We start from the raw sequence: 27,735 nt of genomic DNA on the forward strand, positions 1-27,735 counted from the left end.
TCAGGACTACGGTTCCTTCACCAGGAAATAAGTTGTATTAGCTGCATCAAGCCAGCTTATGCATCAACTTACAGCCACAATGCTGTAATATGTGTAACACACACTGGTAACTCTACAGTGAAGTGTCATTTACCTGGAAAGCAGCTGAATATTATCTGAACCAAAGCACACCAGTGGGTTTAAAAGAATGAAATTTTAAAAATGACACCATTTAGGTGCAGTTCCATCAGGAAAATGATCCAAAAACAAGCTTGAAAACACTGTGTTTTATCAAAACCACCTTCACATTAAGAAATTCCCCAAATTAAAACCTAACTGAAGTGTCCAGATTCTGCAAAAACTCTGCACAGAATTCTCAGCGTGAATTTTTAGCCACTAGTGACTCAAAATTGTGACAAAATGACAAAAACTCTGTGACTTTTCGTCTGAACTGCAGGCAGTGTTCACACAGAGCAGAGAGGAGACACACATGGGAACAAATGTAAGTAGCAAAATATCAACAATACGTATTGTCACCATTTTTCCATGATGCAGAACAATCATTTTCATACTATCAGTTGCTCTGCAGATTCTTTTCTCTGTCTGTCTGAGTTAAAAACAGTAATAATAAAAATGCTCCTCAAAGCTTTTAAGAGGCTCAGTTGACATCATTAAATGCCATAGAAATGCAGCAAATAGTCACATGCGAGGAGCTGTAACTACCATATATTTGACATTTTTGCTTAAGAAATTATGATTAAAATAGTTGATGAATTTTATTGTTTTTTTTTTGACCAGTTAAATTAGTATTTTCAGATCTAGACTACAGTTTAGAACCAGGTTTATGTTAAGGTACGGGCTAGAGTTAGACAGCTTTGTTTGTTTTTTGTGAAATTAATAATGAGATAGATTTATGGTATTCTGTGTCATACTATCCTGAAGACATTTTTAAGTTCTCTGTACTTCTAGCAATGGTTGTGTTGTTTCCACAGAGATACTGGACTTCATATTGCAGTGAAAAATTAGCCCACAGTGAGGAAAAAAAAGATTTAAAATCGTTCATAGAGCTAACACAGTAGGGTAACACAGTTCAGTTTTCTTTGAGATTTTATTTTTCAGCAACTTGATCCGAGTGAATAAAACTCCCGAATTCACAAGCAGAGCGTTGAATGATTTATTTTATTTTCTGAATATGAATCTGTCCTCATATCAAGTGTTTTACCTGCAGCTCAAAATTCACATTCCAGTATTTGATGCACGAATCTGAACGCCTCCTCCACAGGTCAGAGAGCCGGAGAGTCGACGCTCATCAGCACGAGCTGGAGAACAAATTAGAACACAAAGATTCTAAAGACTTTACCTCCTTTCTTCATCTGCAGAGTTTTTTCCTCTCAGGCTTCCTGTGATGTTCTCACTGTGTGTGTGTGTGTGTGTGTGTGTGTGTGTGCGTTAAAAAGTCACGGATTAACAGCAAATGACACTTTTTGGTTTTCTTCAGCACCTCAGTGTGTTTCAATATTTCTCCCAATTTAAAACTTGATATTGTCTCCTTTTATTTCATTTTTGCGGTTACTGATGGATAAAAGATTAAGCGTTCTTACTGCCTGACTGCGAAATTGTGCTTCCCAACTCTCAGTTCTTCTTCTTCTGGGGTTGAATACACACCGAATAAAAAGGAGATTGCACATGAAACGTGTGGTGAGGAGAAGAAGAAGGTTTCTTATAAACTCCACCGTGGTTTGCTGAACTGCTTTGTCTGAATTGGTCCCATTTGATTCCTTTTGTTTTTTCCCTGCAGGGAAGCATGTGTCCACCGCGGAGGAGTCGGTGACGCTGGACAACGGAGGATTCACCGCTCTGGAGCTCAACAGCAGAACGCTCAACACCAAGAACTCCTTCCTGAAGAAGAACGGCACCAGGTAAGGCTCAGTCCACCTCACAGGAACACGTTCCTGGATTTGATGGGTGATAAAACATCTAATGTGTCTATCGGTGTCCAGGTCTCCTCCCAGACCCAGTCCAGGTGGTCTTCACTACTCCGATGAAGATATCTGCAACAACTATAACGGAGGTGTGCTCACTGAGAGCACCACACTCACAGAGAAACCCACTGAGGTCTCTGAGTCTGAGGTATCTCTTTCTGTCTGTCTGTCGCTCTGGAAAGTTACCGACACCAAGAATCACAAACAGTCCCCTCGGTTCATCATACTGTGGTTTGAAAAAGTATTTGCAGAAATCATCCTATATTTGAATATTTCTCCCACTTAAATGTTCCAAATCATCAAACTAGTATTTATATTTATTGAATATTAGACAGCGATAACCCACAAAACACAGAACGCAGTTTTTAAATTATAGTTTATTGAAGATTCTCTGAAAACCTCTGTCACCCATGTAAAAAAGTAATTGCCCCCCTGAACCTAATAACTGATTGGTCCCTTGGCAGCAACAACTGTAGTTAAGTGTTTAAATACATGTTTCCATGGCAACACAATGCAGACAGTGTGTGATGCTGTCACTGCACAGCTTCATTCAGTGGTTTTAGTAATTTACAATCCAACATGTTTACAGAAAAAACATTTTCCCTCAGCTAAGAATCTGTATCGCTCATAAATAATCATCAGGAAAGGATTTGTTTAAAGGGAGACTCTTCCGATTTAAATCTGAAACTCTGACAAAACCTGGTCCAGGTTAGCGCCACAGCATCAGTTACCATGGAGATCTAGCTCTACAGCATCGGTTACCATGGAGATCTAGCAGGTATAAAGAGGGACACCTGCATGATATTGAAAACACTGACTTTAGGCTCAACATACCTCCAAACACACTAATCTGACTTCGTATTCCAGCCTTCTTTTGCCTTTTACTGAAGCTCTTAGGACATCTACAAGGAAAGGCATTGTGGGTAATTTAAATACCACTTTTGACAAGGAATAAAGCAGAGAAGCAGCTGAAGCTCTCAGGATTACTATGTCCTGTATGATGTTCTCTGTCCGGTTCTGCTTCTTTCTGTTGCTTCCTATCAGTTCTGCTGCCGTGCAAAACCTTAGTATGTGGGTGTTTGTTCTCTAATTAACTGTCTCTTTGTGTTTGTGTCCAGCTGACCGACAGCGATTCTGAGGACGAGCAGCCGAAGCACTCCTTCGTCAACCACTACATGAGCGACCCCACTTACTACAACTCCTGGAAGCGGCAGCCCAAAGGCCTGAAGGGGATGGGCGCTCCGTTTGGCTACGAGGAGTGTGCGACCGCCGACACAGAGCCCTACTACCAGACCGTGGTCACCCAGCACAGCACTGGCGGCGCCTACACACCCACAGGGCATCCGGCACACACACACGTCAACCCCAACACCAACCCGCCAGGGTCGCGCACCCCCGTGACGGGATTCTCGTCGTTTGTTTGACTCTAGAGACGAAACCTGCACAAAATAACTCACATCAATGTACACGAACTGAAAGAGGGGGGCCAACGTGTGTTTGGACTCGAGGAGGTGGTCAGCGGTGAGGAGATGTTTGACAGACTGGTGTCCAAACAGCCCTTCATGCCCCAAACAAGTAAACTTCCACTTCTCACTTGCCTTCTCCCCTCGTTCACAAAGATCCAATGAGTGTGTGTTGCTCTTTTACTCTTGTACGCCTCTGTGTCACTGTGCTGCACACACACTCACCGTCCTCACACATTCACACCACCCGAAATTCCAGAGACTCTCTGATGAGAGCCAAGAGCGACGGATCCACAAGTGCGTTTACTGTCGAAGAGAGGATTGAGCCTCGAGCTGGTGGAACCTGGAACTTCTGCACAAAGCTCATCCTCTGTTTTCTGTATTCACACTCAAGTGCACAAATACACACATTTCAGCAGCTCCCGCCAGGATGAAGGAAGCTGAATGTTGGGGAGACTTATTACAATCCAGCACAGGAGGAAGCAGCTTTTTGTTGACAGACCAAAATGTGGAGCTGTCGACTTTCAAAGACCACCGCACAGAGGAAAAGAAAAAATAACAATCGATGATCACAGTTTTTGAACTTCAGAAGGACGGATGGGAATGTGGGCAGGAGTTCTACAGCACTTATTCTCAACAGGAGTGATTTCCAAGAGTGATTTGTGATGTTTGAATTTTGGGTTGGAATATATGTGAAGCGTTTTTTTACTGTCTACACTCGTTCTACTGCAGCCTGCCAAGCCATAATGCTTGCACTGAGCCGAAACTCTGCACATTTCATCTTTATTCTGTTCAAGTTACATTTCTTACCAGTTTGAGTGTGATTCGTGTGCAGCAAAGCATGCGTGTACAATGACTCTACGCCCAGTTCATCTGTCCGTGTTGTTCACTGCTAAGTGTGCCATTGTGTGTATGTTTGTATTTTTAAGATGGATTTTGTACAGGGAAGCCCTTTTTACTCGTGTGCTGTTGTATGTAGTTCGGCCATGTTTGTGTAATTCAGTGCTGGAGAAGCATCTGCTAACCACCGAGAGAAGCAGGAGGAGAGCCTGGAACAAGGAAAGAGAACTGAGTTTGGTTGAACTTTGAATCGCCACGACCTGAAACCTGGCCACACACACACACACACATACACACACACATGTTCTTCTCTTCAAGTGCAAACAAAGATCATTTGTAAGTTTTGGCTCATGTCTAATTTAAAGGTTCTTCATCTGGCCAACCTGCCCACCAGCCTGCAGCCATCACTCTGTCATGCTTGTTTTGAGCCCCGTGCAGTGTGTGAATAAATGGTCATTGTTTAGCCGAGAGTCTGTGTGTTCTGTCTCAGGACTGACCAAGGCTCCACAGTCTTTAGTTTATACACCGTAACACAAAAGACCAGAATTAATCATTTTAATTTGGCCTCTGAGCTCATAAGTGTCTTTTTATTGAAGCGCCCAGAGGAAAATCTTGCTTGTCAAAGCTTGCTCTTCTATAGCTTTGGAGACAAAATTGTTTTAGCTTTGATTTTGTCTGATTTATTACTCTGCCAAGGAACGTGGCAGAGTTATGTGACGATCAGTATACATTTGTCTGTCTGTTTATTTTTCCGTTAGCAACATCACTCAAAAACGGGCAAACAGATTTGGATGAAATTTTCAGGTAAGTCAGAAATGACACAAGGACCAACTGATTAGATTTTGACAGTGATGCAGCTTATAGTCTGGATCTACAGATTTGTTAAAGATTTCTGTATCATTGCGCAATAGCAGCACAGCATCACTGTAACCATGACAACAAGTGAACACTACGTCAGCTGTCTGCTGATGATCACATGATTGTGATCCTACTACAGATCCACTGCTTTGGACTTACTTGTCCAAAATGATGCGAGGAAAAATTGATTAAGTTGTGGGGGTGTTTCTGAGTCCCATCAATTCCTGCCACCCGCTACATATTTAGGTCACGTGATTCAGTATCTGTACATAACGTACACATGCATAACACACGTCTGTGCTCAGCACAAGGTCATTGTGTTTGTGGGTACATCTTTATTAAATGGCCACATTCTATAGTGCCGTGATTTGTGCCACAAAATTTTTCAAGATTTCATCTGTCAGAAATGATACAATGACTGAGCAGAGTACTGTGCTCTCTGAGTGCTATTCTTGTTAATCATATTTTTCTCCTAAAATTCACCAGGAGATATAGGTGAGAAAGGAGGGGAACAATTATTATTTTGCATTCAAGGAAACTGATGGCAGCAGAAAGTGGAATTATTAAACATGTAAGTAGATAGAGTGCATCCGTTACAGCAGTGGTTTCCTCTGAGCAAACTGCCTCATAGCGAAGTAAGAAGTGGGCAGATCATTTAAGTAACCAGTACGACAAAATATTAAATTATACCTTAGTCATGTGTTCAGAATATGAAAATATATGAATTTCATTTGAAAATTCAAAGTAAAAACAGTTAGAGACAAATAAACACAGCTTATACATATTTATAAATGCAAACATGTTCCCCAACAGTGCCTACAGAGAAGACTGATAAATGATATTAAACTGACATTTTGTAGACTTTTCATATTAAAAAACAGATCAGTTGCACAAAGAAAATAGTTTCACCTTCAAATCTATAAAATTAGAATCAGGTGTCAGTTTGATAGCAGTATGATTTAAACCTCTGACACTGAGACTCTGATGTTCTTCTTGCTTTTGATGTGTGATGTCATCATGTCAAGATCTGAAGAACTCAAAGTGTTCAGAAATAAAAACGTTGCCTTTGAGGCCGGTGAGGGCTTTTTAAAAAAGATTTTCAGACTGTTTGAAATCAATCCTTCTACCAAAAGGAAAACCTTCTTCAAATGGTGTGGCTCTGAAATGACTGTCAATTTGTCTGTGAAGAGTGGTTTCATCAAAGAAAAAAGGAAAGAAAATGTCTCCAAGAACCAATAAATATTATTACAAAACTAGCAGGAAACTGTGCAAAGTGCTGTTTCTACAGTCAGAAACACTCAGGTTTGAATCCCACCTGCAGTATTTGTTTTATGTCGTCTCCCTGCAGTCTCCATCACCTTATTTCCTTCTCTATACTGCCTCTTGTGAAATAATGTCAAAAACCTTAAAAATTACTTTTTTGTTGTTTTGTTGAAGGAGTAACTGAATGGGAGTCGTGCCACGAAAAAAGCCTTCGCTATCCAAAAAAGAACACTAGAGCAAAACTACAGCCAGAACATGCAGGCAGAGAGCAGGTCTTTGGGGATAATGTTGACTGGTTGTAACCGTAGACATGTTTGTTGGAGTTTTTCAGGAGAAGAACCTTGAACCAGTGGTGAAGACTGGAGGTGGAAATGTTACTTTACCGCCTGCAGTCACTGACTCAGCTGGATCCTGCATCACATCAGAGACTGCTTGAAGATAAAGTGAACCACAAGTGGACCTTTCAACGGGGTAAAACAGCCCAGATCTGAATCCCACTGAAATGTTGTTTGGGGGATTTGAAGCAGGCAGAACATGCAAGAAACCCTGAAAAACATCCTGCAAAAGAGGGAATTTTTCAGGAAGAGAGGTCAAAGTTGTCATACAATTTTGTACCCAAAAGAAGCTGTTACTGCTAAAGGAGGATATACAAGCTGATAATAAATGACTGAAAGAAGAGATTTCCATTGTTCAAGAGGACCATATTCAACTGTATTGTATCAATGAGGAAAATGTTCATCAAATATGTCTAAAATATTTACTTTTTCAGGAAACTACATGACATGGTTAGATTGTTAAAACTAGCGCACAATACTTGTAAAATATCAGATAATTAATTTTAGCTCTTTGGACCTGCACCGATAGTCTGGAAGCAAAGGTTTAAATTGCAGATAATACCTAGTAACATTACAAAAAGTTTTTTAATTAACTTGTTAATTGTAAAAAAATGTAAAAAAAAAATACAAATACAAATAGTAAGTAGTTTTTTTCTTAAGTTTTTCTTTTTACAATTAGTGAAATGACACTGCTGCATTTCAATCAGCCTATACACACACACACACACACACACACACACACACACACACACACATATATATATATAAACTGTTCAAAAACGGGAAATCTATGACAACCATTAATGTTTCTACCAATATCTGTAATAATCTGTAACAACAGTTTTTTCTTCTAATTTGAGTACAGTAAGAAACAAAAAAAAAAATTCTGTAATTTTAAAAGCAAATGTTGTAAAATAATGACTTAGCATTCATAAAAAAGATACTTATTTTGGATGTGGACATTATTTACAGTTAACCTGTAAAGTATTACTTTTTTTCTGTGATTTTATTAGAGATTATTGTTGTTATAATAGTATCAATATATTATTACTCTATCATTAAATAAACATAGCAAATACTCAAAACTGTGCTTAACCACAACACTGCTTCCTTTTGTTATGGAATAAATTGTCAGTTTAAAGGTGGAAAAAGTCACAGCATTTGAGATATTTGTCTCTGGTTGTTTTGCCTCCAGCCAAAAGCTTTTAAAATACAGGGGGCCCTCGACTTACATCGAAGCTCCATTCCTACAGATTGATGTAAGTCAATTTTTGCCATAAATCGGAACTCTGGAGAAAATGTAAACAAAGCCATGCATCACGATATTGATCAGTTCTTCATAAAAGTCACAAATAACAATGACTTTCATGAGTGTATGAGTCGTTTTACAAGAAGATAAAAGAATATGTTGCACTGTTTTTACAACTTGATCTGATAATGCTGATGTTCATTGATGTTTCCTCCTGTTCAATTTCACTTCCATGGCGTGTTGCCCTTATGGCAGAATTATCAATGTACTTTTATTTTCAAAAAGCCTTTATTTTGAAATTGTCTGTTGACAGTTGTCCCTTGCTGTCAGCTATTTTGATGTTTAGCTGTACACAGGCAGCTGTACTTTGTAAATGACAGAGAGGCAATGTTGTAAGTAATTAATTTCATTTTTAGACTTACTGGTTAAGTTAAAAGGATTTATTTACATGTATTTATGTTGTTTTATTCTGTTTTTGTTGCAGTTTTCACACTGTAACGTGTATCAAGAGACACAGCAAAGAAGTCAAGTTTTCTGCTACTCACGATTCATTTTGCAATAATGAATTTAACTAGTTGGACAGCTGCAGCTTTTACCATCACCATTTTCTTTGCCATCAGAAGAGTCTGACTTAAGCTTGGGAGTTATAATGAAGAGCAAAAAGTTTGCATATGTAGCACAATCCAAGGTGATGTACAACCAGAGAATGTAAACAAAACCGTCTTATATATAGACTGTATTATTTATTATACAGTTTATGGTCTTATTGCGCCACGTGACTACGTATTCATCCGCTGCCTGCGAACTAGTTCCACGTAACTAGTTCAGATGTAACGACGAAGCGCCATAGGTGGAGGTCGTAAACCCAGGACCCCCTGTATGCTTAAAAACATTTAACAGTAGTAAGTGCAAACCTGTCTAGAGTAACTTCCTTTGTCCCAGAAAAGACAATTAATTGTGTAACAGAGAATAAAATCACAAAAAAACATGAGGCACATAAACACAGCATAAAGATACAGAATGATATAAAGACAAAAGCAGGGTAGATTACATCATGAATGCAAATATAGAAACATTAATTACTGGTGTAAACTGAATGTCATAAAAATAGTCGTGTTGCAGGCTCACAGTACAAATTCAACCCTTAAAAATGAAACATTACACTCCATTTGACACAAAATGTTCTCGTTGTGTTAATGTAATTAGTTTCAGCCCCAATTCCAGGTAATTACTTTGATAAGTGACACACTAAATAGCTGAGCTCTCATTAGCAGTAATGGAAATCTTCAGCGCAACAGTAAACAAATGTAATAAAACAAGATAATATGAATTAAATTTCATTCAGCCTGTAAAAACACACACAACAAGATTTAGTTTAAAAACACTGATGCTGGGATGTGATGTGCTGCGTAGTGTTTGTGTAGGGAAGGAAATAATTGATATTGCAGCAAATTATCCACAAAAAAATGTCAGATATTCACTTATTACATATTTAATATTTAGTTAATCTTTATGAGGTTTGGACTTGTGATGTAGATGCTATAATAAACTATTAAAAATGAGCTCAATCAACTTCAGCACTAAAATTCTGCTTAAACACGAGTGAAAGTTTGTGATTTTGTTGTAATTTTCTACACTTTTTTTCCAGAAATATGATCTAAAAAATCATCAGATTTTAACACAACTCCTAAAAAACAGCTAAAAAAATGAGACAAACAAAATATTACACTTGGTTATTTACTGAATGAGGATTCTGATCAAATATATAAATAGCTGTGACCAGCAAAAATAGCTGAATTTATGTTATACAGCAAGGATAAAGTGTTTCCTGAATGGTTTGAACAGTGTATTTTCATGTTATTTTGTCTCCCAGGTTCTTCTTTTATGAGATCTGTTGTTTGAGGTAATTATTATGCAGAAATATACAAAATTATGAAGCAGAAAAGAGAAAAAAGTATAATTCTGAGTCTTTTAAAAGGACTTATTTGGGGTGGTGTAAAACTTAAACCCACTATTGTTACTGAGAAAATACCTGTTAGGTGAAAAAAACCTTTACATCGAAGATGGAAATAATTATTTTTACTATCACACTGGAAGAGGATATGTTTTTGAAAAAAATAGTTGGATTGTGTACGACAGTTACAACTGTACATCCATTATTTGTTCAATGTGAATTTTCTGTCCATTTGAAAAACTGATATGAGCATCACGAGTTTTTAATTCTTTGAGGTCTAGTTATACAGTAAATTTGGGTAAAACTAACCACCAAAAACTAATACTTGTGGTAAAAAAAAATATCTCTCTATATAAAAAGGATACAGGGGAAGTAACGTGCTTTTCGTCTTATTGTTTTTATTATCGTTTTTAAAATTGTGTATTATTCGCCTCCCCGCAGTCGCCGCTGCAACGCGGCTTCCGACCACTAGGGGCCGCTGTGGGCTGCTGTGTGCCGGGAAGCTGCTGCAATGTCCGGAAGAAGACGATCAGCATGGCGGATGTATTTTTGTCTTCACGCTCTGCTTCTCAGCCCAGCGTTTCGTTTCAGCGTCTCAGCAGCGGTACTTTCTGACTAAACCCGCGGCGGATTGCTGCCTGGAGCCGGCGGCCAAGCCTCAGATCTCCGGCTGTTTCTCCGCATGTTGTGCCCGGTGAACCCGTTTGGCTGGTGAGTCTCCGTCGGCTGGTCATTAACCCCGATCCTCCTCTGCAGCTGTGTAGTACACATACATAGTACACGTTTCTAGTACACATACATAGTGCACATTTATAATACACATAGTACGCATTTATAGCACACATACATAGTTAGAGTTTCCACTTTTCAGAAATGAAAATAAAGGACGCCCACCACGGCTCCTCGGGGCCACAGTTCAGTGAAGTTGGAAAGATATTCACAGATTTGGACTTGTGACATCAGTAACTCATTACATATATGTTGTGAAAACATAAACGATACCTCTTTCCCATCGTTGTGAGGTGGACAATGTGTTACAAGCCCATTTTGATCAAAATTAGCTGTATTTCAAGCTACAGGAATAACATTGGTGTCTATGGAGTGAACAGGGTCCGTCTGCAATTTGCAAAACCGCTGCAACAGTAAAGAGAGACAAATATTCAATAACTTCACTCTTATACATTGTAGTGTCACTAAAATCACTGCAGCCTTCAACTGGCTCCTGTTGACACCAATGTTATTCCTGTAGCTTGAAAGACAGCTACTGTTGATAAAACTGGGCTTGTAGCACATTGTCTACCTTACAACGATGGAAAAGAGGCACCGTTTATGTTTTGACAACCTATATCTAATGAATTATTAAAGCCAGAAGTCCGAATCTGTGAATATCTTTCCAACTTTACTGAACTTGGGGCCACTACCACCTAAGGAGTGGTATATTTAATTTTGAAAAAAGCATTTAGCCATACTTAAAGCTTTAAGTGCTTTATTAACACAAAACTAAGAAGTTTATATTGTTTTATGATCAAAAGTTCTGCCTGAAAGAAGTGGCCTCATTTTAAACAGTGAAACAATCCTAATAAAATGTCACGACCAACCAGTGTGCAATACTGTATTCCGTAAAAACATGAACAACTGAATGCAGAGAACTGGACAAAGAAATTCTCTGCACACAATGTTTTTCATCTAAATGTTATCTCAACACAATTAGTGTATTAACTTATTTATGGTTGTATGCATGTATTTATTGATTTGGTATTGTTAACATATCAGAGTTCTGAGTGAGTTTTTCTTTTGATAGACAAAGGCCATTTATTGATTACATATAGGCTATTAAATAGATGTTTATTAAAAACTATAAAGCATTGCAAAAATAAACAACTGAGGTGTTTATTGAGTCACTAAAATACTGTAGAGTACAGACCACATCAGCATGATTATAAGCATCCTCTGGTAAATTCACAACCAGATACTGATGTCTCTCACCATATGGACTTCAGGAGATGATAAACTGTGACCTGCTGGTTGGGTTCTCTCTGTTCTCATATTTCCTCCATGTTTGTCTCCTGATGCTGCCTTACTTCAGCCAGTCCATGAGCAACAGAAAACACAGTTTGCCTTGTTCCCATTGCCAGGGGTTCCAGTCTTCACACTCACGTGGGTACACTTGCAGACGTTTTTGCTTCTTTGGACGTGGTGGAGTTTTGGGTGTAGCCATTTTTAAACACGTGGGTGCAGCAGCGTCTGTAACCAGGCAACCAGAGACAGAACCATAGGACCGGACAGGACCAGGCACACAGAGACGTCTGAGGTCTGTCTGCTGGACTTCGCATAGGGTCCTCGCTACATGGGTATAAGGAAGATGAAACTGGCTGCCCTTAATATTTCCTGTGTTTTATTTGGTTCATTATACAGTTTGGATGAGTGTGTGACAGACGTGTATGGGACGTTTATGAAAATACGGAACAATTTGCGCAAATTGTTCCATGTTTTCATAAAAATGTTATATAACGATTAATCGTCAAATAAATTACGATTCTATATTTTAAGGGACGGGTGGCAACCCTATATATAGTGTACATTTAGAGTACACATACATAGTCCGCATGTCTACTATGAATGTATACTATAAATATTTACTATAAATGCATTATACGTATGTGTTACATATACATAGTACACACTTATAGTACACATGCATAGTACACATTTATAGTATATACTTATGGTACACATTTATCGTATATATTTATAGTACACAATCATAGTACATATTCATAGTATGCATTCAAAGTACACATTCATATATACATTCATATTCATAGTACACATTCATGGTACACATTTATAGTATACATTCAATATCATAATACACATTCATAGTACTTTTTTTTTTACTGTTGTTTGACAGTAGATATGGACAGAGAAGTTCTTACAGGACTGTGCTGTCAGACTGTGTTATTTGTAGCTGGGAGAATCTATAGTGCATGTTTTAGTGCAACATCATGAAGCCTTTACTGTCATTGTTCAGCTGCAGACAACAATACAACAAAATTATGGTGTTACTCCCTGATTTAAAATAGACTAAAACAAATAATTAAATACACAGTATAAGAAAGTGTGCAAATAATATGTAGGAAATGTAAACACACGACAAGGTAGTGCAAATAAAAGTGATTGGATTCACAGACACTGGTACAATATTACATATAACATGGTTAGATTGTTAAAGATGCTCAGATTATATTGATTAGATATAGTACAGTGTTTCCTCTAGGATTTATTTCCGCAGTGGGGGCAGGCTGTCCGGTCAGCCATGGTGGCGTAAACAAGTAACACTTGACTGCAGATTTTACTTTTACAACCTATTTATTGAATGGCCAGTTGGCTTTTTAAAGACTGAATGTAAAAAATAATAATAAAAAAACAAAATAAATAAAAACAATAAATAATAATTTATTGATCAGGGTGTAGAATCAGTGGCAAAGTTTGTACCCAGGCTCAGAACAATAAATTTTTCAGTTTTTTTTTTTTAAATAGAAGAGCTCTAAGGCTCTGTAAAGTGTTATTATTGATCATTCCTCTTACAATAGAAATACACTGAATTTATTTTTTATTTTATTTTTTATTTCTTTAACAGAAATATTGACATTATATTATGCAAAAAAAAAAAAGAAAGGGAAAAAAAGGGTCGATACTCACCATTATCAGTGTGGTAGAGCCATGAGTGGAACCGGCTGTTTTTTTCACCCCATTTAGGATCCTAGCCTGATAGCCTGTGCTTCTCTTTAGGTTTAGGTCCCATTAGATAATTTACACTCACATCACATCTGATTACAAGTGTGAACAGTAATTTTTTACCTAACCATCATCATTTATGAATCAGTAAAAGGCTAATGATACATAACTAGCATCATCTTCGTCAGGTGTCTTTCTCAGAAAAATATTTGAACAAGCTCATCTGAAAATGCAGTCAGCAGTTATATCATGGTGTGTAGATACTAGCTTAATGCTATCAATTAGTTCGCTCACATAAGCGATACTGAGTTGGTACCGGGCCCAATTAACTGAAGCTACCGATATGCTACGTAACGTTAGCTGAACATCAGTATTTTGCGAATGTCTATTTACCTTGTAAAATCTATTTAGTGTTATCGTAAGCTAATAAGTCTACCTTTTCTCCGGTAAGTCGCTGCCCTATTTTCCAAGACGACACTCCTCTGACTCTCTGACCTGCTGCCCGGTGATGTGATGTCACTTTTAAGTCAAAGTCAAAGTCAGCTTTATTGCCAATTCTTCAATATGTACATGAGATACCAAGAATCGAAATTTCGTTATTCTCTCTTCGTGCAACAGTAGACATTAAAGACTTAGAAAATAAGATATTAAAAGGCAAAAAAGAACAAAGGAAGCAAAAGGCGACGCTCTCGCGAGTAATTGATGTTGTATTAACCCATATTCATAGTACACATTCATAATACACAGTCATAGTAGGCATTTATAGTATACATTCATAGTACACATTCATAGTGCACATTTATAGTACACATTCATAATACACATTCATAATACACGGTCATAGTAGGCATTTATAGTATACATTCATAGTACACATTCATAGTGCACATTTATAGTACACATTCATAATACACATTCATAATACACAGTCATAGTAGGCATTTATAGTATACATTCATAGTACACATTCATAGTGCACATTTATAGTACACATTCATAATACACATTCATAATACACAGTCATAGTAGGCATTTATAGTATACATTCATAGTACACATTCATAGTGCACATTTATAGTACACATTCATAATACACATTCATAATACACAGTCATAGTAGGCATTTATAGTATACATTCATAGTGCATATTCATAGTACACATTCATAGTGCACATTTATAGTACATAGTAATAGTACACATTCATAGTACACATGTATAGTACATGTCCATAGTACACATTCATATTTATAATACATATTCATAGTACACATTCATACTATACATTCATAGTTCACATTTCTGAGGTTGTATTGATTATTAAAGACGCTGAGCCTGAAACAAATTTTTGTTTGTTTGTTTTGCAGTCTCCTGATATGGACCTGACCTGGCATATCTCATCAGTAGCCTGAAAACAGAGCAACGACAGAAACTTCTTAATTCAGCCATTTTTACTTGACTTAAAGAAGAACTAAAATCAGCCTCTGTGATCACAACGCACATTCTACAACCAACAATGGGTGAGGTGACGGTGAAAGTAGAGGAGGTGGTGATGAAACAGGAGACCTCCTTGGACCCGTTACCAGAACCTCTGCTCATCATCATGTCTCCTCCTCCGGCTTTCCTGCCGGTACCCGGTGAGCCGACGATGCTTTGGCCTAAATGGCTCAAAGCTTTTGAACACTACTTGGAGGCACTCGGTGAAAAAGAGCTGGTCGACTCCAGTAAGTGCCTGCTCTTACAGAACTGCCTCGGCCTGGAGGGGCAGCGTATTTTTACGATACTGATCCCGAATGAAACCACATATGCAGCAGCCATATCAGCGCTGACGGTTTACTTCAGCGCTGATCACACCATTCAGATGCACCGACTTAAATTCCACCAAAGGGCTCAGATGCCTGGAGAGACACTGGATCAGTTTTTCTCTGTGTTAGGAGAACTGCTGAGGCCGTGCAGCTATGGAAACTTGCAGGAAAAACTTTTACTGGATCACCTCATTGCCAAAACAAATTACCCACAACTCAGGGAGAGGCTACTGATGGGTAGGGAAACTTTGACCTTGGCCACAGCTTTAGTTATCGGTAAAGAGGTGGAATCCGCTTTCAACGAATCTCAAATGTTTGACATTCACGAGGTCAGCGTGGACATTGGAGATGATTTAGATCCCCCCATTCAAAGAAAAGCCAGAAGAGGAAGACCTCGGCGCGGGGAGAAACGAGCAAAAACAAACCCGCATTCAACTAAACCGCCAACAACATTGTCTCGACACAAAGATAACTACTACTACAGAACCAATAAGCGGTGCTATAGTGACGGCGATGAGGAGAAGAGTACTGGCAGGAATACAGTGGCTTTGGATAAAGAGGATGATGGTGAAAATGGAGCCTCATCTTCATTGCAGAGGACAAAAGAGAAAGGCTGCGACAAAGCTACCGACAGAACCGATGATGAGGAGGAAGATGATGAAGTCGCTTCTTCGACTCAACAAAAAGGCCCCTACTGTCCCATCTGTAGCAATAGACGCTTCAGAGACGCACATAAGCTGGCCAGACACATGAGGACACACACAAAGGAGAAACCATTCACTTGCCCGATCTGTGCCACAACCTTCAGCCAGTCATACCACATGACCCGACACCTGAGGAACCAGCATGGAGCGGGCCAACATGTCTGCAGCACCTGTGGCGAAAGTTTAGGGAGCTATGCGGAGTTGCAGAGTCACAAGAGGACGCACAAGTCGCAAGTTTTGTCGTGTCCGGATTGTAATGAGAAATTCACTAACAACGATGTGTTTTCTTCTCACATCAAGTCACACAGTGAGAACCAATCCAGCCAAACAGAGGCGCAAAGTTCTCAGCAAACTGCTGGAAATGAAGTGAAAAGTGAAGATGTTGCTAATGATGATGCAATCTCTGGTAATGGTGATTCTCTGGAAAAAGAAGTTAATCTTGTGATGGAAGACAAGAACCCTAGTGAAGCTAAATCTCAAGTTGGAGACAGAAAGAAGGAAAAAGTCACTTCTAAGACTAAAACAAAAGGCCATTTTTGTCCCATCTGTGTCGGCAAGCGCTTCAGGGGGCCAAACAAACTCGCCAGACACATGAGAACGCACACGAAAGAGAAACCATTCACCTGCCCAGTTTGCGCAATGACCTTCAGCCAGTCCTATCACATGACCCGACATGTGAGGAACCAGCACGGCTTCAGCCAGCATATCTGCTCCAAATGTGGGAAAAGCTATGACAGCTGGCTAGAACTGAAAGCGCACAAGAAGACTCATGCAATCGAAGGCCTGACGTGTCTTGCATGTGATAAACAGTTCAAAGAGAAGGCTGCACTTGCGAGCCATCTCAAGTTACATAAGAAGGTCCAGTCCAGCCCCCGAAACCTCATCTGCGGTGATTGCGGCAAAGTATTTGGCCGACTGTATCATCTGAAAAGGCACATAGTCACCCATCGAAAAGCAGCAAATGGTGAGTGTTACACATGTCCTGACTGTCAGAAGACATTTGCTTTTCCAGAAGACCTCAACAAACATTTAGAGATTCATGTCAAAGAAAACAACGGGACTTGTCCAAAATGTAATGAAACTTTCAGTAGTCCGGAGGAGCTGGAGGCACACATGGGGGTTCATCAGAAGTCTTACGCCTGCAGCACCTGTGGGAAGAAGTTTAAGGTTGAGTATGCACTGAAGAAGCATGAGCAAGGTCACCAAAATGAACAATATTACTGCTCGCTGTGCCAAAAACGGTTTCTCAAACTCTCTCACTATAAGAGGCACATAATGGTCCACGACAGACGGGAATCTAGATGTCCACACTGTGACAGCGTTTTTCTACAGTTAACAGCTTTGAAGTATCACCTGCGAACGCATACCGAAGAAAGACCCTACCAGTGCACCTGCTGTATTGAAACCTTTGAGGAGAAGGAAGATCTAGAGCAACATTGCCTCAAACACAGAAAGTTCAAAAAACAGAGGCCCTACTCATGCACTCGGTGTGATTACGCTTTCTGCACACTGGTGGAGCTGACAGAACACATGAGCTCACACGAGGGAGAGCCGCCACTGACCTGTCCCGTTTGCGGCAGGACGTTCCTGAACAAGAACAAACTGGAGAAGCACCTGACCATCCATACTGGAGCGAGACCTCACCTCTGCTCTAGCTGCGGCAACGGCTTCCCCTCTGCCGCCAGCCTCAAGTTACACATCCACATCCACACTGGAGAGAAACCCTTCCAATGTTCACAGTGCAACAAGAGTTTCAGGTCATCCAGCGGGCTGCGCCTGCACAGCAGACAGCACATGGAGGTGCGGCCCAGCTATGAGTGTCCTGAGTGCGGCAGGACTTACGGTCGAATGACGGAGCTAAAGATGCACCAGCGCTATCACACAGGAGATAAACCTTATGCATGCACATGCTGCAGCAAACGCTTCATTAGCAAAGACAAGCTGAATGTTCACATGAGGATACACACAGGGGAGAGACCTTACTCCTGCCCCCACTGTGGACAGACATTTACACAGACCGGGGACAGAAACAGACACATCAGCAAACACCACCAGTCAGTTTAGTGGTAGAGCTGCAGAAAAGCTTTGGTTCTTACTTTTCAATGATTGCACCAGTGGTTTTGCATGTTTGTAGGGGTGTGTAGCATTAAGAATCACTTCAGATTCTGATGTGTTACATTGTCTGAGAAAGAATAGGAAGCCAAAATGTGTTGAAAGCATAGCGTAACCTACGCGGCCTTAATGCAAATTATCATAAATGATCAAGTAACAAAAATTTCAACATTTAGATTGTACTTTAAAGGTCCTATGTTATGCTCCTTTTCAGCATATTAGTCAGAGTCTCATATGTCCCCACAATTTGTTTATCAACTCAAAATACAGCATAGATGGTTAATTTTACCATGACAGTGTAACCTCTAGGTTTAGGGCTGTTATGAAAGAGCTGTTTTGCTCTGAAAACCAATGAGATGCTGCTGGAGTTTTCAGTTAGTGTGAGCCTGAAAACAATTGGTTATTTAGGTGTTAGACAGCAAACAGCACCTACTGATACTACCGATACTGGCCCTATATTTACTTGGTATCGGATCGATACCAAATCTTGCAGTATCGCACACCACTATTGTGAAGTAGGAGTATGATGGAAAAACCTAGGAAGGAAACATTGTGATGCCCGTGATACAAATAAAAAATAAAATAAAAAACATTTACAATGCTCAGCGAAAGCATTACAGTCCAACAAAGAAAGCTATCAATAGTGAGACATACTGCCAGCAGGGGGAGACAAACATTCAGCACTGCAGGTTTAAAGGATATATGAGTGTGTTCATACCAAAGTCTTTTACTAAGAAGCCAGTCAGATGTTAAATGTCTAAACACAAACAGCTTAAGAGAGTGGTGCAAGAGACGAATAAATCAAAAAAATAAATATAGGGGAGGTACAAATCCACACACTTATTTGGTGCTACTGACACATTTTGGTTTTGTTTTCTTATTGGATTGTACAGGATATCAATTTTTCTGGTCACTGTAGTTTAAATCAGTGTTACAAATGAAAAATTCTCATTCTGTGTATTTCCCATCTGATCATAGTTTAGTTTTACTGCTAAAATAAATTACTTATGCAAACAAAGCAACAGCAGAATCATGTCTTTTAGGGGTGATTTTATATAATTAGACTCCAGACTCCAACCAAATTCACAAGATCAGGATTTTTATGTGTTTTAGGTTTGATTTTCTTTCTTTAATTCATGTGCAAAAACATGCAAAGCCACTGTACCCATGTCCAAAATGATTTCCCTGCGCACAGTAAAGCATTTACGGCTGTTGCATAGTTTATTGCTGCTGTGCTGCTTTCTGCAGGTTTTATACGTGAACTGAAGGCATCACTACACTTCTCAAAAGTACAAATGCAACACTAAAGCTCTGCATGACAGTTTTGTCTTTGTAGCTCATGCCTCTCACTCCTGTGCCTGATGTATCTTTGTCATAAGGCATTTTGGTCTTACAAATTTTCATACTCAAACTGAAAAGACACTAAAAGAGTATGATTCATTATTTTTATTTTTGTCCTGTCTCCTCTCTGTATGTGTTGCTATACTATGATGTCTCTTACATTTCACTTATGGATATCTTTATTGGGGCTTCTCTCAATGCGAGCATTTGTAACTGTGTTTAGAAAAGTGCCATTAAAATAAAACCATTATTCACTCTACTAGTACATGTAGTGAGATTGTGTAAGTACGTGTAAGCTGCATGATATTATTCACCTTCAAGCCAGTGAGAGTCAGTCAGGTAAAACCCCAGTTCATATCTATGAAGTGTTTAATCTGTTCGCTACTTAAATTAACATCTGTAGGTGACACAACGTATTTTATTGATGTGTGTTGTTCCTCACATGGCTGCTTTATGGTGAAACAGCATTTTACCCAGTCAGACAAGCTTTATTGGCATCGGACTAAGCCCTGTAGACGTACATTTGGAGGAGGCTTTTTTTTTCTCTGGGTACTGGTGTGCAGATACTGTCCAAAGATAAATATTAATAGTTGGGTTGGAGTGACTAATGACATCATTGTTGAAAACTAACGCTGATAGTAAATTAAGTTAAAATCTAAGCATTGACTCACGCAATTGACTTTATTTAAGAAACATTACTACAGAACTACAAATAGAATATATGGCATTAACAAAGTGAACCATACAGAAACAATGTTCATGTACAACTAAATATCCTGCATGATATTTATTCAGATACCTGTCTTGGGATTAAAAGCAATCATTCAAATCAGATACAGAAGGATCAGTAAGAAACAAATCCACATTGGTCCACCATGTCTCATAATCAGCTACATTACTGGGTCATGTAGTTTTTCCAGAAAAAGCTCTGAGGCGAGAAGCACCGTGGAAATGGGACACAACATTGTCTGTCTTGACAATGTGTTCTACCACCAGCTTTTGAACTTCTGGTGGATTAAGCATATCACCGGAAAGAATGGAATGACTGGGTTGACGTTTTGCTGTGGTTGGAGGGGCCAAATAGGAAGCAAATGTGTTAGTTAGGCCTGATGGAACCATTTCTATTGGAGTTGGATTGATACCAGCTATAGATTCTTTGGGAGGACTTTTTACCTCGTCTGTTGTAGTGGGCAATGCTTGTTCACCACTGTTCAATTCAGGCTTCACCTCAGGTTCCATTGGAGAGAGAGTAATCTTTGCTAACTCTTCCTGTAGCAAAAGTTCAAATGGCTTTGCACTCAATTTTGCAATTGCCTGCAGTGACTCCAGGAAAGTCTGGGTGGCGCTACCACAAGCAAGGGGACTGTATATACTAGCCAAAGAACAGATTTTGTAGGTGACATTTGGTGTAGTAGGACTTGTGTATGTTAAAGGAAGCACAGGTGCAAGATTCTGCATTGCAATACCATGTGTGTACTCTATAATACCATGTCTTGGGTATTCAGAAGTGTTAACATAGAAAACACGGTGTACAGAACCAAATGTTGCAAGATAAGTTTCAATTTCCCTATCTAGTTCAGTGTCAGCCAGTCCAGCTATTACAACTGAATCTGAAACTTTTATGGACTCTTGCATCACTATTTCCATGATTCCACAATTTTACTTCACTTTACCCAAAAAATATATGTTCATTAATTTTCAAACACAGCTCCTGGCTAGCTCACCATGTTTTTTGTAGCACTTGCAAATGGAAATAGGCTACCATTAGGTGGACTAAGGGCTAGACTATGAAAAGGTTCAGCTCTGGGAGCTGTGTGAAAATTAATGAAGACAAAAACATAGAAATTAGTTTACCGGTAATGTATTAAAATAATCAACAGAAAATACTTGAATGTATCAAGGCAAAAACAATGACCAAAATAATAATACAAAAATACAAAACAATAACAGAAAATCAGAAAATCAAACCTTCACCTGTCCTTCAATCAATCCAAATCAGAATAAGCAGCTTCACTTTCAACAATATGCAGTGACTATGTGCTTAGTTCAATATCAATAATCCACTGACAATTCATAGTTCAAGTGAAAAGTTAGCTGATTTATAAAACAATTCCAAACAATTCCAAAATTTCCAACAAGTCCGACCACACCATTCTGGAAGGGATGAAGCTGTGGGGCTTTAGATCTGCCAATGAGTGGGGTGGGTGAAGGGGTGAAACTTGTCAGACGGTTTTCCAGTTTGGTCCAGGGTAGCTCACCATCAGTTCAAATCTAACCTGTTCAGCAGACAGGCTTCATAACTATCATCATCCTCATCCTCATCAGCATCATCATCAGTCATTCATCACATTTTCCATTAGTTGCTCACCAATATTCAATGTTCAGCACAATGTTGGTTCAGGTGGGTGGCATCCAGAAATCCAAAAGCAGTTGAAGGCCTGTTAGCATTAGCATGAGTATTATAATGAACAATGGCATGATATCAACCAACTTCCAACATGCTTAACAGGAGTTTGAACTCACGTCCTCTTTGATGCTGTGATTTCCAGGTTTCCAGGCTTGTGAAAAAGTGAATGGTTTCCAGAGATGAGTGGTGTGGGGTGATCCTGTTGTTCAAGTGACTGTCTGTGACTGAATGAAGCGGATGGACTTCAAACAAGGGAACAGGGGTGGATTCCAGGTGGGAGAGAGACTGCTGGTGATTAGATCGGGTGTTGAGAGTGACTGTGAGGAGGTCCAGTAATTTGGAAGTGACTGAGGCCTTGTCCACACGTAGCAGGGTTTTTGTAAAACCGAATATCCCGCCCCCTCCGTCTAGAAAAAAAATTACGTACACCACCTCGTTTTTAGAAAAAAAACTTCATCCGGCTACCCAGCTACGTGTGGACAAGGCCTCACTGTGACTGATTGTGACTGGCAGGTGTCTGTTCATGTTGGGATTCCTGATGGCCAACAATGAACTATTCCAGAGTGAATGCTACAGTGCCATATGATGAAATAATGTAAAGTAGGCCGTGAAAAACACTATGGTCAAAAATCATCATGAATTTTGGCGCAAAAAAAAAATGCCATAGTGGGCTGCACAGTGGTGTAGTGGTTAGCACTTTTGCCTTGCAGCGAGAAGATCCCTGGTTCGCGTCCCGGCTTTCCCGGGATCTTTCTGCATGGAGTTTGTATGTTCTCCCTGTGCATGCGTGGGTTTTCTCCGGGTACTCCGGCTTCCTCCCACAGTCCAAAAATATGCTGAGGTTAATTGATCATTCTAAATTGTCCGTAGGTGTGAATGTGAGAGTGATTGTTTGTCTCTGTATGTAGCCCTGCGACAGACTGGTGACCTGTCTAGGGTGTCCCCTGCCTTCACCTGAGTCAGCTGGGATAGGCTCCAGCCCCCCCCCCCCCCGCGACTCTAGTGAGGATTAAGCGGTGTATAGATAATGGATGGATGGATGGAAAAACGCCATAGTATACTATGTCGAAAAAAATGCGATTTTTCAACATGTAAGAACGTGCCATATGATGAAATAATGTAAAGGAGGCCGTGAAAAACACTCCAGAAAGGGTTTCTATGTAAAAAAAAATCATCATGAATTTTGGCACAAAAAAAACGCCATAGTATACTATGTCGAAAAAAAAATGCGATTTTTCAACATGTTGTAAAAACGTGCCATATGATGAAATAATGTAAAGGAGGCCGTGAAAAACACTATGGTAAGGTTTTCCTTGAAAAAAAAATCACCATGAATTGTGGCGCAAAAAAAACGCCATAGTATACTATGTAAAATAAAAAATGCGATTTTTCAACATGTTGTAAAAACGTGCCATATGATGAAATAATGTAAAGTAGGCCGTAAAAAAACACTATGGTAAGGTTTTCTTTGAAAAAAAAATCATCATGAATTTTGGTGCAAAAAAAACGCCATAGTATACTATGTCGAAAAAAAATGCAATTTTTCAACATGTTGCAAAAACGTGCCATATGATGAAATAATGTAAAGTAGGCCGTGAAAAACACTCCAGAAAGGTTTTCTTTGAAAAAAAAATCATCATGAATTTTGGCGCAAAAAAAACGCCATAGTATACTATGTTGAAAAAAAAATGCGATTTTTCAACATGTTGTAAAAACATGCCATATGATGAAATAATGTAAAGGAGGCTGTGAAAAACACTCCAGAAAGGTTTTCTTTGAAAAAAAAATCATCATGAATTTTTGCGCAAAAAAAACGCCATAGTATACTATGTCGAAATAAAATGCGATTTTTCAACATGTTGTAAAAACGTGCCATATGATGAAATAATGTAAAGTAGGCCGTAAAAAACACTATGGTAAGGTTTTCCTTGAAAAAAAAATCATCATGAATTTTGGCGCAAAAAAAACGCCATACTATACTATGTCGAAAAAAAATGCGATTTTTCAACATGTTGTAAAAACGTGCCATATGATGAAATAATGTAAAGTAGGCCGTAAAAAACACTATGGTAAGGTTTTCCTTGAAAAAAAAATCATCATGAATTTTGGCGCAAAAAAAACGCCATAGTATACTATGTCGAAAAAAAATGCAATTTTTCAACATGTGGCAAAAACGTGCCATATGATGAAATAATGTAAAGTAGGCCGTGAAAAACACTCCAGAAAGGTTTTCTTTGAAAAAAAAATCATCATGAATTTTGGCGCAAAAAAAACGCCATAGTATACTATGTCGAAAAAAAAATGCGATTTTTCAACATGTTGTAAAAACATGCCATATGATGAAATAATGTAAAGTAGGCCGTGAAAAACACTCCAGAAAGGTTTTCTTTGAAAAAAAAATCATCATGAATTTTGGCGCAAAAAAAACGCCATACTATACTATGTCGGAAAAAAAATGCGATTTTTCAACACGTTGTGAAAACGTGCCATATGATGAAATAATGTAAAGGAGGCTGTGAAAAACACTCCAGAAAGGTTTTCTTGAAAAAAAAAATCATCATGAATTTTGGCGCAAAAAAAACGCCATAGTATACTATGTCGAAAAAAAAATGCGATTTTTCAACATGTGTAAAAACGTGCCATATGATGAAATAATGTAAAGGAGGCCGTGAAAAACACTATGGTAAGGTTTTCCTTGAAAAAAAAAATCATCATGAATTTTGGCGCAAAAAAAACGCCATAGTATACTATGTCGAAAAAAAAATGCAATTTTTCAACATGTTGCAAAAACGTGCCATATGATGAAATAATGTAAAGTAGGCCGTGAAAAACACTATGGAAAGGTTTTCCTTGAAAAAAAAAATCATCATGAATTTTGGCGCAAAAAAAACGCCATAGTATACTATGTCGAAAAAAAAATGCGATTTTTCAACATGTTGTAAAAACATGCCATATGATGAAATAATGTAAAGTAGGCCGTGAAAAACACTCCAGAAAGGTTTTCTTTGAAAAAAAAAATCATCATGAATTTTGGCGCAAAAAAAACGCCATACTATACTATGTCGGAAAAAAAATGCGATTTTTCAACACGTTGTGAAAACGTGCCATATGATGAAATAATGTAAAGGAGGCTGTGAAAAACACTCCAGAAAGGTTTTCTTTGAAAAAAAAAATCATCATGAATTTTGGCGCAAAAAAAACGCCATACTATACTATGTCGGAAAAAAAATGCGATTTTTCAACACGTTGTGAAAATGTGCCATATGATGAAATAATGTAAAGGAGGCCGTGAAAAACACTAAGGTAAGGTTTTCTTTGAAAAAAAAATCATCATGAATTTTGGCGCAAAAAAAACGCCATAGTATACTATGTCGAAAAAAAATGCAATTTTTCAACATGTTGTAAAAACGTGCCATATGATGAAATAATGTAAAGTAGGCCGTAAAAAACACTATGGTAAGGTTTTCCTTGAAAAAAAAATCATCATGAATTTTGGCGCAAAAAAAATGCCATAGTATACTATGTCGAAAAAAAAATGCAATTTTTCAACATGTTGTAAAAACGTGCCATATGATGAAATAATGTAAAGTAGGCCGTGAAAAACACTCCAGAAAGGTTTTCTTTGAAAAAAAATCATCATGAATTTTGGCGCAAAAAAAATGCCATAGTATACTATGTCGAAAAAAAAATGCGATTTTTCAACATGTTGTAAAAACATGCCATATGATGAAATAATGTAAAGGAGGCCGTGAAAAACACTCCAGAAAGGTTTTCTTTGAAAAAAAAAATCATCATGAATTTTGGCGCAAAAAAAACGCCATAGTATACTATGTCGAAAAAAAATGCGATTTTTCAACATGTTGTAAAAACGTGCCATATGATGAAATAATGTAAAGGAGGCCGTGAAAAACACTATGGTAAGGTTTTCCTTGAAAAAAAAATCATCATGAATTTTGGCGCAAAAAAAACGCCATAGTATACTATGTCGAAAAAAAATGCGATTTTTCAACATGTTGTAAAAACGTGCCATATGATGAAATAATGTAAAGTAGGCCGTAAAAAACACTATGGTAAGGTTTTCCTTGAAAAAAAAATCATCATGAATTTTGGTGCAAAAAAAACGCCATAGTATACTATGTCGAAAAAAAAATGCGATTTTTCAACACGTTGTGAAAACGTGCCATATGATGAAATAATGTAAAGGAGGCTGTGAAAAACACTCCAGAAAGGTTTTCTTTGAAAAAAAAAATCATCATGAATTTTGGCGCAAAAAAAACGCCATAGTATACTATGTCGAAAAAAAATGCGATTTTTCAACATGTAAAAACGTGCCATATGATGAAATAATGTAAAGGAGGCCGTGAAAAACACTAAGGTAAGGTTTTCTTTGAAAAAAAAATCATCATGAATTTTGGCGCAAAAAAAACGCCATAGTATACTATGTCGAAAAAAAAATGCGATTTTTCAACACGTTGTGAAAACGTGCCATATGATGAAATAATGTAAAGGAGGCCGTGAAAAACACTAAGGTAAGGTTTTCCTTTGAAAAAAAAATCATCATGAATTTTGGCGCAAAAAAAACGCCATAGTATACTATGTCGAAAAAAAAATGCGATTTTTCAACATGTTGTAAAAACGTGCCATATGATGAAATAATGTAAAGGAGGCCGTGAAAAACACTAAGGTAAGGTTTTCCTTGAAAAAAAAATCATCATGAATTTTGGCGCAAAAAAAACGCCATAGTATACTATGTCGAAAAAAAAATGCAATTTTTCAACATGTTGTAAAAACGTGCCATATGATGAAATAATGTAAAGGAGGCCGTAAAAAACACTATGGTAAGGTTTTCCTTGAAAAGAAAATCATCATGAATTTTGGCGCAAAAAAAACGCCATAGTATACTATGTCGAAAAAAAAATGCAATTTTTCAACATGTTGTAAAAACGTGCCATATGATGAAATAATGTAAAGTAGGCCGTAAAAAACACTATGGTAAGGTTTTCCTTGAAAAAAAAATCATCATGAATTTTGGCGCAAAAAAAACGCCATAGTATACTATGTCGAAAAAAAAATGCAATTTTTCAACATGTTGCAAAAACGTGCCATATGATGAAATAATGTAAAGGAGGCCGTGAAAAACACTCCAGAAAGGTTTTCTTTGAAAAAAAAAATCATCATGAATTTTGGCGCAAAAAAATGCCATAGTATACTATGTCGAAAAAAAAATGCAATTTTTCAACATGTTGCAAAAACGTGCCATATGATGAAATAATGTAAAGGAGGCTGTGAAAAACACTCCAGAAAGGTTTTCTTTGAAAAAAAAAATCATCATGAATTTTGGCGCAAAAAAAACGCCATAGTATACTATGTCGAAAAAAAATGCGATTTTTCAACATGTTGCAAAACGTGCCATATGATGAAATAATGTAAAGGAGGCTGTGAAAAACACTCCAGAAAGGTTTTCTTTGAAAAAAAAAATCATCATGAATTTTGGCGCAAAAAAAACGCCATAGTATACTATGTCGAAAAAAAATGCGATTTTTCAACATGTAAAAACGTGCCATATGATGAAATAATGTAAAGTAGGCCGTAAAAAACACTATGATAAGGTTTTCCTTGAAAAAAAAATCATCATGAATTTTGGCGCAAAAAAAACGCCATAGTATACTATGTCGAATAAAAAATGCAATTTTTCAACATGTTGCA

The 27,735-nt window shown here is 38.1% G+C and overlaps 2 protein-coding genes across 7 annotated transcripts in view; both read left to right on the forward strand.

Moving 5' to 3' along the window:
* sdk1b (sidekick cell adhesion molecule 1b) overlaps positions 1-4,727 on the forward strand; it is a 296,949-nt gene extending 292,222 nt beyond the window's left edge. For 2 of the 4 annotated variants that reach the window (XM_055009968.1, XM_055009970.1), the window contains 4 exons: positions 437-481; positions 1,778-1,898; positions 1,980-2,109; positions 3,080-4,727. In XM_055009968.1, coding sequence (XP_054865943.1) covers positions 437-481; positions 1,778-1,898; positions 1,980-2,109; positions 3,080-3,385 — 602 coding nt within the window. In that variant the 3' untranslated portion in view covers positions 3,386-4,727. The remainder of the gene's footprint in view (positions 1-436; positions 482-1,777; positions 1,899-1,979; positions 2,110-3,079) is intronic. The other 2 variants (XM_055009969.1, XM_035943818.2) reach the window with 2 other exon arrangements.
* A 5,698-nt stretch (positions 4,728-10,425) lies between these two features.
* Positions 10,426-19,881, forward strand: LOC111562404 (zinc finger protein 585A-like). Of its 3 annotated transcripts, none has more exons than XM_055010265.1 (3): positions 10,426-10,634; positions 12,059-12,274; positions 15,028-19,881. In XM_055010265.1, the coding sequence occupies exon 3, from the start codon at positions 15,177-15,179 to the stop codon at positions 18,231-18,233; it is 3,057 nt and encodes a 1,018-aa protein (XP_054866240.1). In that variant the 5' UTR covers positions 10,426-10,634; positions 12,059-12,274; positions 15,028-15,176; the 3' UTR covers positions 18,234-19,881. The 3 variants fall into 3 exon arrangements, with proteins under 3 accessions (XP_054866240.1, XP_035799712.1, XP_023116670.1); XM_035943819.2 differs by having other exon boundaries at positions 12,059-12,234; XM_023260902.3 differs by lacking the exon at positions 12,059-12,274.
* Positions 19,882-27,735: the final 7,854 nt, after the last annotated feature.

The sequence above is a fragment of the Amphiprion ocellaris genome, chromosome 4 (assembly GCF_022539595.1).
Source record: "Amphiprion ocellaris isolate individual 3 ecotype Okinawa chromosome 4, ASM2253959v1, whole genome shotgun sequence".
In the NCBI taxonomy this organism is placed as follows: Eukaryota; Metazoa; Chordata; class Actinopteri; family Pomacentridae; genus Amphiprion; species Amphiprion ocellaris.